The 14,881-nt window shown below is 48.7% G+C and overlaps 1 protein-coding gene across 2 annotated transcripts in view; it reads right to left on the bottom strand.

Moving 5' to 3' along the window:
• The window catches only part of HID1 (HID1 domain containing), a 44,364-nt gene extending 29,728 nt beyond the window's left edge, over positions 1 to 14,636 (bottom strand). Inside the window, exons 1-3 of one of the 2 annotated variants that reach the window (XM_090060033.1) lie at positions 14,466 to 14,636; positions 3,450 to 3,599; positions 856 to 1,026 (exon numbers count right to left, since the gene is read on the bottom strand). In XM_090060033.1, the coding sequence (XP_089916159.1) occupies positions 856 to 1,026; positions 3,450 to 3,599; positions 14,466 to 14,531 (387 nt within the window). In that variant the 5' untranslated portion in view covers positions 14,532 to 14,636. The remainder of the gene's footprint in view (positions 1 to 855; positions 1,027 to 3,449; positions 3,600 to 14,465) is intronic. The other variant, XM_090060032.1, reaches the window with a different exon arrangement.
• Positions 14,637 to 14,881: the final 245 nt, after the last annotated feature.

Raw genomic sequence — 14,881 nt, 5'->3', positions numbered from 1 at the left:
GGCCACACATGCCCATCTCAAAAGCAGTAAAGCTCCGATCAGGAAAGGGCCACTGCATTACAACTCATAGAGCTTCCCTGCACACAGCTCTGTCATAATATTATTTCAGTTTAATTTGGTTCCTGAGTGGCTTTAGCCACCGGTATACTAAAATATGAGGTTCCACCCAAGCTTTATGCACCAGAATACTTGTATTTGTTTAAATTCACATTTGATGTTATACTGGATCAACCACCTTGAGCAGGCAAGGTCTTACCCACAAAAGCCAAGTGACTGAAACACTCCAATAGACACACCAGCCTGTGTTGAACAAAGCAACTTCAAGGAGAAGCAGCAGACAATAACGGTGGTGCTACAGAAGGACTGTACGCTTGCTTTCAGCCCATCGCAACACGCTCAGTATGGAGGCAGCTAGGCCCACTCTGCATCTTTCAAGAAGCTTCCCACAAGATTCAACCCAGTGATTCTCAACCAGGGTACCGCAGCAACTTTGTGTATGGATAACAGCACCGTTAGGTGCGCAAACGTGATTCACAAGATAAACCCAGAGATTTCAAATGGGAATCCAAAGCACTGAAACACTCTGACTGGCTGTGATCTGTCTGAGATCTCTGGAACAGAAAAACTACTCTATTATTTACCATGGCAAAAAAAACCCAAAACAAGTTGAAGCCGGGAGCCAACATTTGCCAAGGAGTGCCCTAAGTCTAAAAAGGTTGAGAACCAGTGGTTCAACCAACTGAAACAAAGTTGCTCCTAACTGATCTTTTTTCGGTGCCACATGGTCTCGCTTCCTGCAACATCTCCCTCCCTCCATCCCTAGCCCAACAATGACATGAGTCAATAGACACAGACCCCTCCTCGTCCAGCCCCAGGTACAGTCGACCAGAAGAAGCCTCTCCAGTCAGGATCCTCAAAGATGTACGGCAGGATGCGGGTGAGAAGCCGACTGCAGTTCAAAACGATTTGCCTCTCCTTTTCTGTGTGGCAGCCACTCTCCGCTCCCTGAACCAGCTTCTCCACAGCCTGATGGAAACAAAACAAAGCAAAGTAGCACAATCCTGGCATCCCACGGGCTACAGACATGTGGACTCTACCACACAACTACAAGTAGCCTTTGGTTCCATCATCATTTAGCAAGATTTCTCTTCATTACGTCACGCTTCTGTGATGACTGATGGCATCTCCCTTTTAGGGGATGTAGAAATAAAGAGACTCTCAGCTATTATTAGATGATTTGTATGGCTATAGCAATTAGAAGCCACGGCCACAGCACCTAGCCCAATGGGGCCTTGGTCCATCCAAAGAGATGGCTTCTTTCCCAGAGAGTAAGACTACTTTCTTATTGGGAAATACAGATCTCCAAGCCATATGCTTCCTCCTCTTCTTCCCCCTACTGAAGAAGTGAAAGTAGAGCTGGATCAGAAGACTTTGAAGTCTTCCCATTTTGCAGAACACGTATAGCATGGGCTTTCTCCTCCCCATACACATGTCTTAGTACTGACCCGGAGAGAATGTCCCTTGGCTGAGAGGAGTTACATCACCCTGGCCTGTCCAGTCTTTGGCCTCTCTTCCAACAAGGGGGTAGGGACTACTGGTGTCACCTGCATTGCTCTGGACTGGGGACACTCACCCTGCCCAACAGCCATAGCAGCTTCTCATGGGCAACAGGCTATTCGTTTGATTTGCAAGACAGAAAAAGAAGCATTTACCCCTTACACCTGCTCCTGTTCCACTTACTCCTCATGCCCTGAGCACAAATCAGTGGAGGCCAAGATATTTTCAAAGACTTGACTTTTAACTTTCCAATTAATAGGTGGTGCCTTTCTATTGACTTTTGTGATAGACAATGTAATTCACTGACTTTGTCACCGTCTTAATGGGTATTTAAGTGTTGCCTGTGCTATCAAGGGACCTGGCCATGCTCTACCTTAGGATTAAGCTTGTGCACATTCCAGGTACAGTTACAGCTCAGTACAGTGCGAACAGACTGAGTCCAAACCACACATGCTTACAAATGACACTGCACCTGCATTATAGCAATTTCTCTCCATTGCAGTGATGCAAACTCCAGCAAGCCCATTGTTAAGAATTGCTGCAATAGGAATAACCTGTGGTCCTGAATTGTGCTACGGCCCACAAAAATATAAGCTGTTGCACGTTGCTCCCATTCATATTCAATATCTAACTGTGCTTAAGGCCAGCTGGAAGGATAACCCTGCAGCGATCAGGTCTCTCATGGCACTTTCTAATGGGTAGATGACTACTGTACAATTGCTTTATGGGGAACAAGGTGAGGTGGGCTGGGATAGCGTCAAAAAATTTAGGGTCTACCTACAGTGATACTACTGTGGAGGAACAGGCATGGTAGAAAAAGGTTCTCAAATACAATGCTAGGAAATATAAGTTCTATGATTTCTCAGCAAGGCTGTTTGCATGCCTCAAAATCACAGGGCAGAAAGAGCCTGAAGCATTATTTGTACCAATGCCTTCCTAAGTCTTGCTGAACAGCCTGTTCCCTACACAGCCACAGCCAGCCACATCCTCCTGACTTGACAGCTCAGCAGCTCTGGCAAGTAGAAATGCAAGTAGATGTTCCTTGGGTTCAGTCCCCTAAAAGGGCAAAGTTGAAAGACTAGCATCCGGGGACATGCTAATGCCAAACAGACAGTAGCAGAAGAGATGGAAAAAAGCTTAAGACTTTCTCATAATTATGCATCTATGAGGATTTTAGGGTGAGCAACACCATAGCTGATATTATTCGAGCTATACTAGAAGAGCTGAGGCAGATGGTAAACATGAAGGAGCAATAAGATACTCTGATGGAGAGGCTCCATCAAGGACACACAGCACTTACACACTGCATGCCATGACCTCCAACAAGCAGGCAGCCTACATTTCAACCAAGGACCGGGGGCATTGGAGCCTAGTAGAGAAGAGTTCTAAGCTGATCAGAAGCCGATTGTGGTTTGTGGTAAACCAAGACAGGAAACTGATGCAAACCATCCTTGCACTCCAGGGCAGAAAAGGGTTCTGCCATTCTACATCAGGAGGATAAAGGGACAAGCCAGCCTAAAGAGGAGTGCAGCAGGAGGGTAGGAAAAGGCATTTGGAAGACCTTTGATTCCTGCTGTACTTGCCCCACAAGGCACCGAGCATTTCAGCTCCACCCATTTGTTTATGTGGCCATCATCAGTCACAAATACCAACTCAAGAGCTGGCGAGTACGTGCGATACTGTTAATCACAGAAAGCAGCATTGAGAAGGCACCTGCAATACCAACTAGTAGAAACCTATGAGCAAAAGGCCCCTTGCTCTTGAAGGGAAGGAAATTCTTCCCTGTGCAACAAGCTGCTCAAGTGGTGGGACTTCTGCAGGGCACAAGCCTCACTGTGGTTCTTTGTGCGAAGATGAATCTCACTCCAAGAGAAAAGGAAAAGGCACCTTACCTTATAGCACAGGGTAGCCAAGTTTGAAGGTGATTCTTCCCTCACTGCTCGGATTTCAGCAGCTGGTACAAGGGCAAAGACATCCTGCACCGAAGTGGCTGTGTCTGCCCAAAACTGGTCCCAGAAGGCATCATCTGTTGCCTCCACAGGCTGTGAAGAGACAAACCAAGGGTTACAGAAGCAGAAAGCAAAGAAGGACAAGAAGCAATAACCCTCCAGGACCCCCATCTGACTTGTTCAGTTTTGGGGCCAACCTGGACCTTGTTGATACCAAAACATTAAAATGAAGAAATGCACCTCGGTGTTGATCCATCTGTTCTGTAGCTTGGCGTCCCTACTCCCAGAGCCAAATCTGTTATGGCAGCTGAATGAAAAGTTACTGAACGGAGTATGAGGAGCCAAGTGCACATTACACCTGCATTTCTGGTGGAGAGGATCAACAGGTACCAGCAGTTCTTCACACAGTACATGTGCATCATTCACACCAGCATAGGGTTTCTGAGGCGGACACCTTTGAGAAGGTACAAACAGGAGTCCTTAGACACCAGGGTAAGTCTCAACCTGACACATGTAGCAGGTGCAATGGATTCAAAGCAGATGGACTGTGCTACTTCCCTGCACTCTGCCAGTGCCTTGGGAAGGCCTTGTGGGCTAGGAGCATGCTCAAGTGCAAGGCCCTGCCCCATAAAGTTTAGAATCTATCACAACAAGGTACAGACTGCATGAGACAAAGGTGGGTGGAAGAGCAAGGATGAAACAACAGAAAAGCCAGTTATCATACAAAACATCCAGATCCTAGAACAGCCCGAGGGCTCTCACACCAGCAACATGTGGCTCCGTGCCCCATGAACACAGTTCCTCTGCATCTGGAGACATGCTCCTTCTTACCCAGTCTGCTGGGTCTCTGGAGTGGGAGACACTCCTCTCAACAGCCCTGCCATCCCCCTTGGCAGGGAGTGGAAATGTACACTTCTCTCCCAGCCCCATTTCTGGGGCCGCCATGAAGTTTATTAGCCACGGACAGGAGACTGGTTTATCCAATTTTGTCTCTTACAACCCACCTATGCTGAGGAAAGGGACCATAAAACCAAAAGAACTGGACTGCAGTTCTATTACCTCCCCATTAATTACAGACTGAGCATCCTCAATTTATTCATCAAAGTAATCATAGGAAGTGCCCTCTCAGCCATCTGCATCACCTCCCCAAAGAGAGATGCTGCAATTAGAGTGTGGATGTCAGGTGATTCAATGGCAAACAAAGCAGCAGAGACCCTGATTTGCGCTCTTGTAGCTGTACTGGATCTGCCAGGCCAAGAGGAATGATTGCAAAGGAGATGAAACTGCCACGAGCATTAAAAGGAGCAGACATAACCCTTAGGTGTACAGTGCAACCCTCCCCATCAAAATCAATGAGCCATCTTGTCCGAATCGAGGCTTGCTGCACCATAGAAGAGTTTCAACGCTTTTCTGCCTTTCCAAACTATACAGGCAACAAAAAGCACAGACTGCAGGCTGGGCAAGAAAGCACCACTCTTACATGCTCCTCTGAGCATCTGAAGGAAACAAGTGGCGCTCGAAACAGCTCAGTGCTGATTTAATGTCCCATGCCTCTGGTACCTGAATGTGGCTCCTCCCATACAAACACTGCCACCACCTCACTGCAGAAGTCTCTCCACAAATTACAGATATCCCCCAAAAATGCATGACCTGGGATTCGGCATCCAGTTCAGTAATTCTTCAAAGATAAATGCACTGATACGTCCAATTCCAGGTGCTGCATTAAAGCCATGCCATATATAGATGGGACTGGTCAAATTATTTGTTAATATAAAAAAAAAAATACTCGTTAGAAAGTATCCTCACCTGAACTCCCTGAATAAAAAGATTCAAGGGAACTGAAGAATACCTGTTTCCTGCCATGATACCTTTCATATATTGTAAGACCGGAAGGGACCTTGGAAGATCATCAGGTCCAGCCCCCTGTACCAAGCACGAATGGTAACTGGAGGTCAGGTAACCCCAGCAAGGTGAAGATCTCCGGGGTAGGAGACTGCACCACCTCTGGAGGGAGCTTATTCCACAGTCTGGAGACCCTGACTGTGAAGAAGTTTTTTCCTAATGTTGAGCCTGAATCGATCTTCCAGGAGTTTGTGGCCATTACTCCTGGTTTTCCCCTCAGGTGCCCTGGTAAACAGTTGTTCACTGAGCCCTTGATGTCCTCCCCTAATGTAGCAGTAAGCTGCTACCAGGTCCCCTCTCAGCCTTCGTTTCCTCAGGCTGAAGATCCCTCAGCCTTTCCTTGTATGGCTTGCCTTGTAAGACTCTGAACATATAGGTGGCTCTTCTTTGGACTCTCTTAAGCTTGATCACATCCTTGCTGAAGTGTAGTGCCCAGAACTGGACGCAGTCCTCCAGCTGCAGTCTCGCCAGTGCTGAGGGGAGCGGAAGAATCACCTCCTTGGTTTTGCTGGAGATGCATCGATTAATGCATGCCAGGTTATTATTTGCCCTACTGGCTACAGCATCACACTGCCGGCTCATTCATACTGTGGTCTATTATTACCCTCAGATCCCTTTCATTCGTGGTGCTAGACAGTTTGGTGCTGCCAAGTCTGTAGGTGCGTTGGGGGTTGCTCATCCCAAGGTGGAGCACTTTACATTTCTCGACATTGAACTTCATTGGGTTCCAATCAGCCCAACTTGCCAGCCTGTCTAGGTCTGCCTGTAACTATAGGCAATCTTCAAGCATGGCCACACTCCCTCACAACTTGGTGTCATCCTATCCTGCAGCCAGTTTCACACACACCTGACTGTCTCAGAGTTAAGCCCACAATCCTCCAATTTTCTTGCAAGGACATTGTAGGATACTAGCTCAAACGCCTTTTGGAAGTCAAGGGATACAATGTCAACCTGTTCTCTTGTGTCCAGGTGGCGAGTTACCTGGTCATAGAAGGAGATGAGGTTGGTAAGGCAGGACCTGCTCGCAATGAAGTCATGCTGGCTGTCATTCAGGCTCTTACCTTCTGCAAGCTTATCACAGATAGACTTCTTGATGAACTTTTCTAGGATTTTCCCTAGGATGGAAGTTAGGCTGATTGGCCTATAGTTACCCGGGTCCTCCCTCCTGCCCTTCTTGTGGATAGGCACAACATTGGCCCTCTTCCAGTCCTCAGGGACTTCTCCAGAGTGCCATGAGTTGTGGAAGAGTTTCACCAGGGGCTCTGTAATGACTTTGGCCAGGTCTTTAAGCACTTTCATTTTGGGCTCCCACTCTGACCTCAGGGTTGGTTTTTGATATAACCATGAGTGTCATAAATCACACGTGGTAAGGCACCCAATCCTAGCATTGGAGTCACATATGTGGACCCTTGCATTCCTCCACTGAAGCCAGTAGGACTCAACACAGGCATATGGGTCTGTCAAGATGGACCCAAATGCATCACATGCACTGTTGTCAGAAGAACCCAGTCTTCACTACTGAGCGTACAGCTGGGAAGTATGCTTCCACTTGGTGCAAGGCAGCCGTGTTCAAGCTGATCCACAGATCACAGGCAGCAGTGGAGCACCTGCTGATGGTTCATGAAGATGTGGCAGACCCATGGCTCCTATTCTTCTTCCCAGCTTCTTTGGTTCATTAAACAAGTTGAAATGACATTAAACCTTTGGCCTAATACTACTTGCCCATGTGGGCAATTACTACTGTAGCCACCTGTTACACAAGGACAAATGGGAGAATGGATGGTCCATGCGAGTGCAAAGGGAAAGAAATGCAACCCAGGAGATGCTGGCTCTATCAAAATATAACTCACACCATGAAATAATTAGGAACAGCTTGTATAAAAGGTGCCTCAAGCCAGCTGTCAGGGGCACGCGAGTGACTGTGGTCAATGGATACAAGAATGCATGCATGACTGTGGAAATCAGGACTCCTGGAGTCTGCTCCTGGCTTCACTTCATACTTTACTATGTGATCTGAGGAGCAACTCACCTGGCCCGTATGCCTCAGTCTTCCCGCTTCGTAAAATGAAGCTAACACAGCTGTGTCTCCAACTCACCAAGCAGGTTAGAGTTGCAAGCCTGTAAAACGCTGGGAGATCCTTGAACAGCTGGTGTTACGCAAGTGACTGGTATTACTGGATTACCTGAAGAAGGAGAGCGTTTCCGGCACTGCATACACCCCAAGGTGTGCTCATTCAGCCAGAACGCTGGCTGGCTACCGCTCCTGACTCTCCAGTTAGGAAGCGACAGAGCCTGGGACCTCCTGCCCTTGACGTAAGACAGCCTCAGAAAACAAACAGCTGTTGCCTAACAGAGGCTATTATATGCAGTGAGCGGCTCCATCGCGTTCGACCAGAACAGGGGAGGTGGGAGTGAGAGCTGAAAGGGAAACATTTTCCACAACTTCTCTTCCAACATTAATTCACCCAAGCTTTGCTACAAGTTTCTGTGTACATGCTAGGCATATTACAACACAGACTTCCCCAGTCACAGCTCCAGCGGAGAGAGAGAGAAGCACTCGGCTTTGCTCCCCCACAGCCGGATGCAGCGAGGCAATACATTGTCTGAGTTAACAGCCATAACTCCAGGGAGGGGATGCATCACCAATGCCCAAAGGCCAGAAAGTGAGAGGAGCAGGCAGGCAGTGCCAAGACTCATACAACAGGTTCCTTTCGTTGTGGTTTTTGTCTGTAAGGCACCAATGCCAAGAACTCTGCTATCACTGTCCTTGTCTTGATCCTTCCAGCCACGAAATGAATCACTCCACAATCTTAGAAAGAAGGTGCTTAGACACAGGTGATCCACGATTGCTCTAGTACTGAAAGCCTTTTCGTTTTACCAAACAGGGACTGAATAAGGCCCCAGACCGCTTTCCCCAGAAAAAGGGTTTTTTCCAAAGAATTCAACACCGATTCTTCCAGCAGGGAATCTCCACATGCACTCACTTGCTCCCAACTAGATTTGCAAGAACTCAGCTCAGGAGGGCTGGGCTCATGGGATGCATCTCAAATGGAGCCGCCATGTGCAAAGCGTGAGGACAAAGCTGACCTTCATTGATCTGCCTAAAAAATCTGGCCCTACCTGTAAAACATACCTGATGTCTTACACATTCCTTCTGAGGGACCCCACAGCTCTGTATCCCACCATCGCTTCCTATTACGGAAATGTAGCCACCTCTGTGGTGGAATACAGCAGCTGTTTTACAGCACATTATAAAACTGCAGATCACTTTAAGACAGGAAACAAATATTGCACTCAGTTGAAACTACAAGGGAACCTTGCCAGCAGGACAGTAATTTGCCAAGCTAGGGGCATTTATGATAGCAGGACAAGGGGCTGACCAAGGATTACATTAAAACCACATTTCTGGATAAATTAACAAACACAACAGGTCAGCTGCATTCCTCATCTACTACAATCCTGGGACATAGGCTCAGCACAGATTCAAGACTGCATACGACTGAGTAACCTCCCCCCATTCATAGACTCACAGGCAACTAGTGTTGGAAGGACCTCTGGAGGTCATCTAGACCAACCCCTTGCTCAAAGCAGGACCATCCCCAGCTATATCATCTTCACAGCCCCTTGCTTGTAATTAAGGATCTGAGGCCCAAATGCTGCTCAACACATTTACACTTGCATCCCTTTTGGCAGAACAGTACTGAACTTTTCCTAAGACAACTTCCTCACAGAGTCTTACACAGGGATTAATTACCCTGTTTTCTCACATGCAATACGCCCTAGGAAAAGAGACACACTTTGTGTCTAAAAGGCAGAAGTGGGGGGAAAAGATCTTCCCTTGTAGTAAAGTAACTCAGTAGCAGCAGCCGGAGAGTCCAGCCTGCAGATCTTGCGCTGTTACTTTTACTTTTGCCCAGCAAACATTTAAGTGGGGAAAAAACTGCTGTTACTGTTTCCTCGTTTGTAATGAACATCCCAGTTTCAGGCAGCTGGTTTCTTGGGAAAAGGCAAGAGCATAGACAAGAATATACAGTCATTTTCACTTTGCCCAAACTGTGGCCGAGTTCATTACACGTCCCTCTATGTAATTGCTAACACAGGGAACTAAAGAGCATCAGAAGTCAGCCTCACCCATCTCAGTCCCTTATGAGCTTGGCAAATCTGAAACTCCAGCAAGAAAAGCCTTAATCAGCACAGCCGCATCAGCTCCCCCAGATACAGCACGGAAAACAAATAGGTCTTCAGTCCCAACCAACAAATCAGCACTGTAAAGAGCCATATTTGCCTCCAACACACGGTAGAGGACCTCCTACGCCCCTGGAAGGCTATTACCAAGGCAGTCATTACAGTAGAGACCTAGTATTATAGATCTAGGAGTTAGGGCTCTCAGCAAGGAGTATAACCTTGGGTGATCTGGACAGCACTGGTCTAAAATCAGCACATGGCAGCCTCCTCCCCTTCCAGGAACCTGTTTAAAAGAAGAGGGCCAGCACAATCTATCTGTCTGAGCCAAGCTAATGGGATGACTGGTGAGGCCTAACATTGCTGTTGAGGGCATGATGGGCAGAGCTAGGGGTGATGTGGCCCAGGGGGGTGAGGTAGGGCAAGATCTGCTGTCTCCAGCTCCCACACGGAGGGTAAACATGACTGCAGGTGCTCTGATGAGATGGGAAGCAAAGATCTCCCATTCACGCATTGAATACTTGGGGCCAGGGCTGGTTATACTGGGTACTTCCACGGAGAATTTCCTGCATGCTGTTCATGCCCTCTCCCCAGCCTTAGCTTTACACGGAAAGTGCGGTTTAGTCCTTTTTAACACTGGGAATTAAGGAGGAAGCAGCTTGGATGTCAGTAATCTGGCCAGCTCTCCAGTACAGAATCACATCCCTGAAAGTAATCCCCCTGCAAACAGGCCACGTCAAAGGAAACAGAAGAACAGAGCTAAGCTGCCAAGGGCCGGTAAACAGGAAGAGGCCTCAGGACACTGCCCCCTTATCTGCTGCCGTCATCCTTGTCTGGGTCTGCTAGCATCTAATTCACTTTCAGTCACAGTCACCGTAATACAGGACCTCAGCCACAGTCCACATTTGCTGTCTTATCCCAATTACCAGTGCTCAGCAGCTGGTCCTTTAAATAATATATGTGTTCCCAGCCACCCATTCTGTATACCCCAGGGCAGGTTTACCGTCTGCACGAACTCAAACAGTGACTTATGGAGGGTGCTTAGCCCTCGAATAGCTATTTGAGCTGCTTATCAATCCATCCTTTGCTTCTTGTTCAACCCAAGCAAGCATCCCAGCTGCACCAACTGCAAGTACTTTGGGGCAGGGACTCGTTTTTCATTCTGTATTTGGACAGCGACGAGAAGAGCAGGACACTAGCTCACAACTAGGCACTGCTCCAATACCAATGATAATAATATATGTCTCAGTCCCAGTTATAGGAGCTAGAATTACAGAGGGCAAAGAACACAGCAGTCACCTTTGAAGCACCTAACCAAGCCCTGGAAGAGCCCAGGCACTCCTGATACAAGATGCAGCCTCAATGGCCTGACAGTTAATTTGAGACAAGGAATATGAATTTGACCGTGAAGCCCTGCTTGAGCTGTGTGTGCAAACCGCCTCAGTGCAAGTCTGCGGACAAACAGCAATAACACTAGCAAGCAGACATGTCCAGTCCTAGCTGCACAAGACAGAGGCTGCACACACAAGTGTTTGGAGCAGAAAGGAGAACCTTGAACTTTCCAACAGTCCCCCCTAGAAATACTGGAGCAGCAGGTAGCAATTCCCAAGCACACCACTGCTGCAGAAGTGGTGGCTGGAAAGCCAAGCCTTAAAAGCATAGGCTTTAAGAGAGGAAAACATGATTCCTGGAACTCTGAAAGAGGCATGGAAAAACCCTGGCATGAAAACCAGCAGCACAAAATACAGCCTTAAAAATCACAGCCGCCCTTGACAGATGAAAGGCTAGAACCATTTGTTCAGTTGGCGTTTGCTTTTGATAAAGCCAAGAGACATATGCCCGGATGCTTTCAGAACCAGGTTAATATCCAGGTTATGAAACTGATCTCTCTCTAGACACAAGTTCTGTCTCTTATCAGACTCAAATTAGCACCTTATCAAGATATGGCTGTTGCCCATCAGGGGGGAGAAAGGGCTGTGGATTATATCCTTATTGTTTCTTCATTTGCTCCTTCTCATCTCTTTAGGGCCAAACATGGCTGGGTTAAAACATGACAAAAACCACTTTAAAGACATCAGGAATGTTATACTTAAGGATGAGCTCCTTGCTGAAACTTTAAGGGCTACTCCATCTCCAAGCTGCAGTGAGGGAGGAAGATTGCATTCAATTAAAATACCCCCAAGTTTGATCTCAGCTCTGCTACTGAGTTGCTGCAACACCTTAGCAAGGCTAGGCTTTCTGTTATTCTTCTGTTAGGCAGACTGAATTTTGCACGTATTTTGGAAGGGTTAACATTGTTATGAACACCCAGATAATAAACCTAAGCATACGCAGATCCTCAGGTGAAAAGCAGGTGCCGTTTTATTATTCAAAAGGCACTGTCAATTGAAAACTACATGAAGTTAAATTCCAATTATCCATATGGCTGAGAGAGGACAGAGCTGTGTTATAAATAGACTTCTTTCCAGAATGACTACCACAATATTACGTAATTAAAACGAAAGCATCTTGAAAACCCTATGTACCTCTATAATGCCGTTAGTTAGCTTTTGTCTTCCCTTTCTTGTCATTAAAATCAAGGTGGCCACATTCACTTTGGTTTAGGATCCATATCACTTTCAGGCTCTGGATTCTGCATGGTTTAGGTATCAAACATTGCAGGGCAAGGTTTGTGTGTTAATTTTTTTTTTAAAAGAACATTTAGAAGGGAGATTTGTTTAAAGGGAGGTTCCTTTATTCACAGAAATATTTAAGTTACCAGAGCTTGGTTTTACAATGCTTGAAATTTCTGACAAAATCTGAATGCTCTCATCTGCAAGTGAACAATGTTCATAGCTGGGCCCTTTCTTGCCATCAAACCCTTGCTCAGCACCAGGTTTCAAGTTACCTGTGATTTAATGAAAAGGTGAATTTCCATTTGTCCTGCTGCCCAGCAACAGAGGAAAAGGTAACAAAAAGGAGTCCTGCTGCTGAGAGAGCACCATTTGGCTTGGCTAAACACCTCCGAGGGCAGCGATTCAAACCAGTCTAATATCCTGTTTTATGCTTTAAATCCAATGACTCAGTGGACTGGGAGGTTACCTGCAGGTTGTTGCCTGTAACAGATCGCAAGGCTGCAAAAATGCCCAGCCATACCGCTGCTCATGCAGCCACCAATGCCCTTCGCAGGTATGTAAATATGGGTGTTTCACCGCCCCACCCTTTTTTCCACATGGCATAAGTCTCACCTACAATTCTGCAGCGCCCTGCAGCAAACCCAGCCAAGAATGCCTTTTCTTTATTCAGTGCCATGGTCAACTTTATCTCACCGCATAATGTCAACAAACCGGAGGAGCCACTCTGCCTTCCAGTCTCGCAGCACATACAGCTGGCGAAATGCGGACGTGAAGAGGTGCTTTAACTGACGTAGTGTAGAGATCAGGAAAGGGGCTCAGACCCTTTTGCAGTGTCTCCTTCTACTTGCACACATTCAAATGATGGAAGGGGAAGCCAGAATTGTAGGACTTGGTACCTTTAACTGTATAGCATCCAAAAAGCTGCTTTGCTTTGACCATATATTTGGGGTTGGTCCAATAAAAGAAAGAAAAAGAAACTCCCTGGCTTCTCACACATGTCCTGGACTATCATGGCTACAATACTCCAATGCAACTACTAGGATCTAGGAGTCTCCTGACCAGAATTAAGCTATCCATTTCCTTTCCTCCCCACCCTGAATCCCTGGTCTCGTGCCTCCTGAATTGCACAGCACTTGGTCTTCATCCCACACTCATTTCTCTCTACTATTTTCTACCCTGTCCAATCGCTTTTCCTTCCACATCCTGGAGTCAGCCATCAAAGGCTCCTCAAGGCAGCAACCTGCTCTGTCACTCAAAAAGCTCATAGACATGCCTCTCCACCATGCTCCATCAACTCATCAGCTGGCCAAAAGGTAGGGATGGTGCTTCTTCCCCGACGCTGGGTTGCTTCTCCTCGCCTCCCAGCACCTGCTCGCCTGTGAAGAACCAAGCTGAGGTCCAGACCCGAGGGGTGTTTATACACATGCTCCAGGAGTGGATGGAGAGGAATGCTTTAATTAGAGCGGCTTCAAGAGCCGCTCTAAAGCGCTGCCACATCTCACGCATCAGCATCCCCGAGCGTAAAAGTGGCGGTAGGGGTGCTTTAACTAAAGGTCATTCGCCAAGCTTTAGTTTGAGCACCCCTGCTGCCATTTTTTCAGTGCAGGGATGCTGCTACACGAGCCACTGGAGTCAGTCGTTAGCTCGCTCCAGCAGACGTGGTGAATGAAGCCTGCTCCGACGCGCTGTGATCACAGCACACCCGGGCAGCCTTGCTGCTCGGGTGCCGGCACCCCAGATGTCAGATCATCACAGCGATCCTCGACTCCTCTGACTGTTGCTTGGCCCCCTAGAAACCAGGGAGCGAGAGCATAGCCTTAGCAAGCGATGAGAGGCCTCGGCCTTCGAGCACACGGGCGCAACCCCCCTGCTGCCGCAGACCCGGACTGGGTTGGATTTAATGGCAGCCTTCGACTCCCCGAAGGGGCGTTCGCAAGGGGACGGAGCCGGGTTTGCCACCCCTAAAGCGGCGGCAAGGGAAGTTCGGATTTGAGACCGCGAGGGAAAAAACCCCAGTTCTCGCTGGCAGGGCAGTCAAACAGGGGAACGGGGTGCCCAGTGAGGCGGCGCAATCGCCGCCCTTGGCGCTGGCTGTGCCAAGCCTCGCCTGGGATGAGGGAGCTGGGCCCCGGGAAGCGGCGAGGCCTGCGGCCTTCTCCGCCAGCCCCGGGATGCGACCCCGGGAGTCTCCTTCTCGCCTGAACAAGCCCCGGGCGGCGGGACCGGCCCCGCCGCCGAGCACCCCCCGGCCGGGCCTCACCTGGGTCTTGGTGGTGAGCTGGATCACCGCCTTCCTGAAGTTCAGCTTGGAGTCGGCGTTGCCCATGGCGCCCCCGGCGCGGCGCGGCGCGGCGAGCTCCTCCTGCGGCGGCGCCGCCTCCTCCCGCCGCGCTCAGCCCGGCCTCCCCCGGCCCCGCGCCGGCTCCATCCCCGCCGCGGAGCCCTCCCCCTGCTCCGCCCTTCGGCCCTTCTCTTCCTGCTCCGCTCCGCTGCCGGCGCTGGCCGCCCCCGGCCTGCGAGTCACGGGCCCCGCGGAGCTCGCCTCGCCCGGCCTCACCTGGCAGGGGAACCACCGTGTGCGGACAGCCCTCGGACTCGGGGCACGACCGGTTCCTGAAACCCCCTCTCAAGTCGAAACGTTGTCACTCCGAACCGCTTTTTCCCATAGGAAACAAT

The sequence above is a fragment of the Crocodylus siamensis genome, chromosome 8 (assembly GCF_052110815.1).
Source record: "Crocodylus siamensis isolate JL-2025a chromosome 8, ASM5211081v1, whole genome shotgun sequence".
Lineage (NCBI taxonomy): Eukaryota > Metazoa > Chordata > Crocodylia > Crocodylidae > Crocodylus > Crocodylus siamensis.
This window is presented reverse-complemented; position numbering and strand designations above follow the sequence as displayed.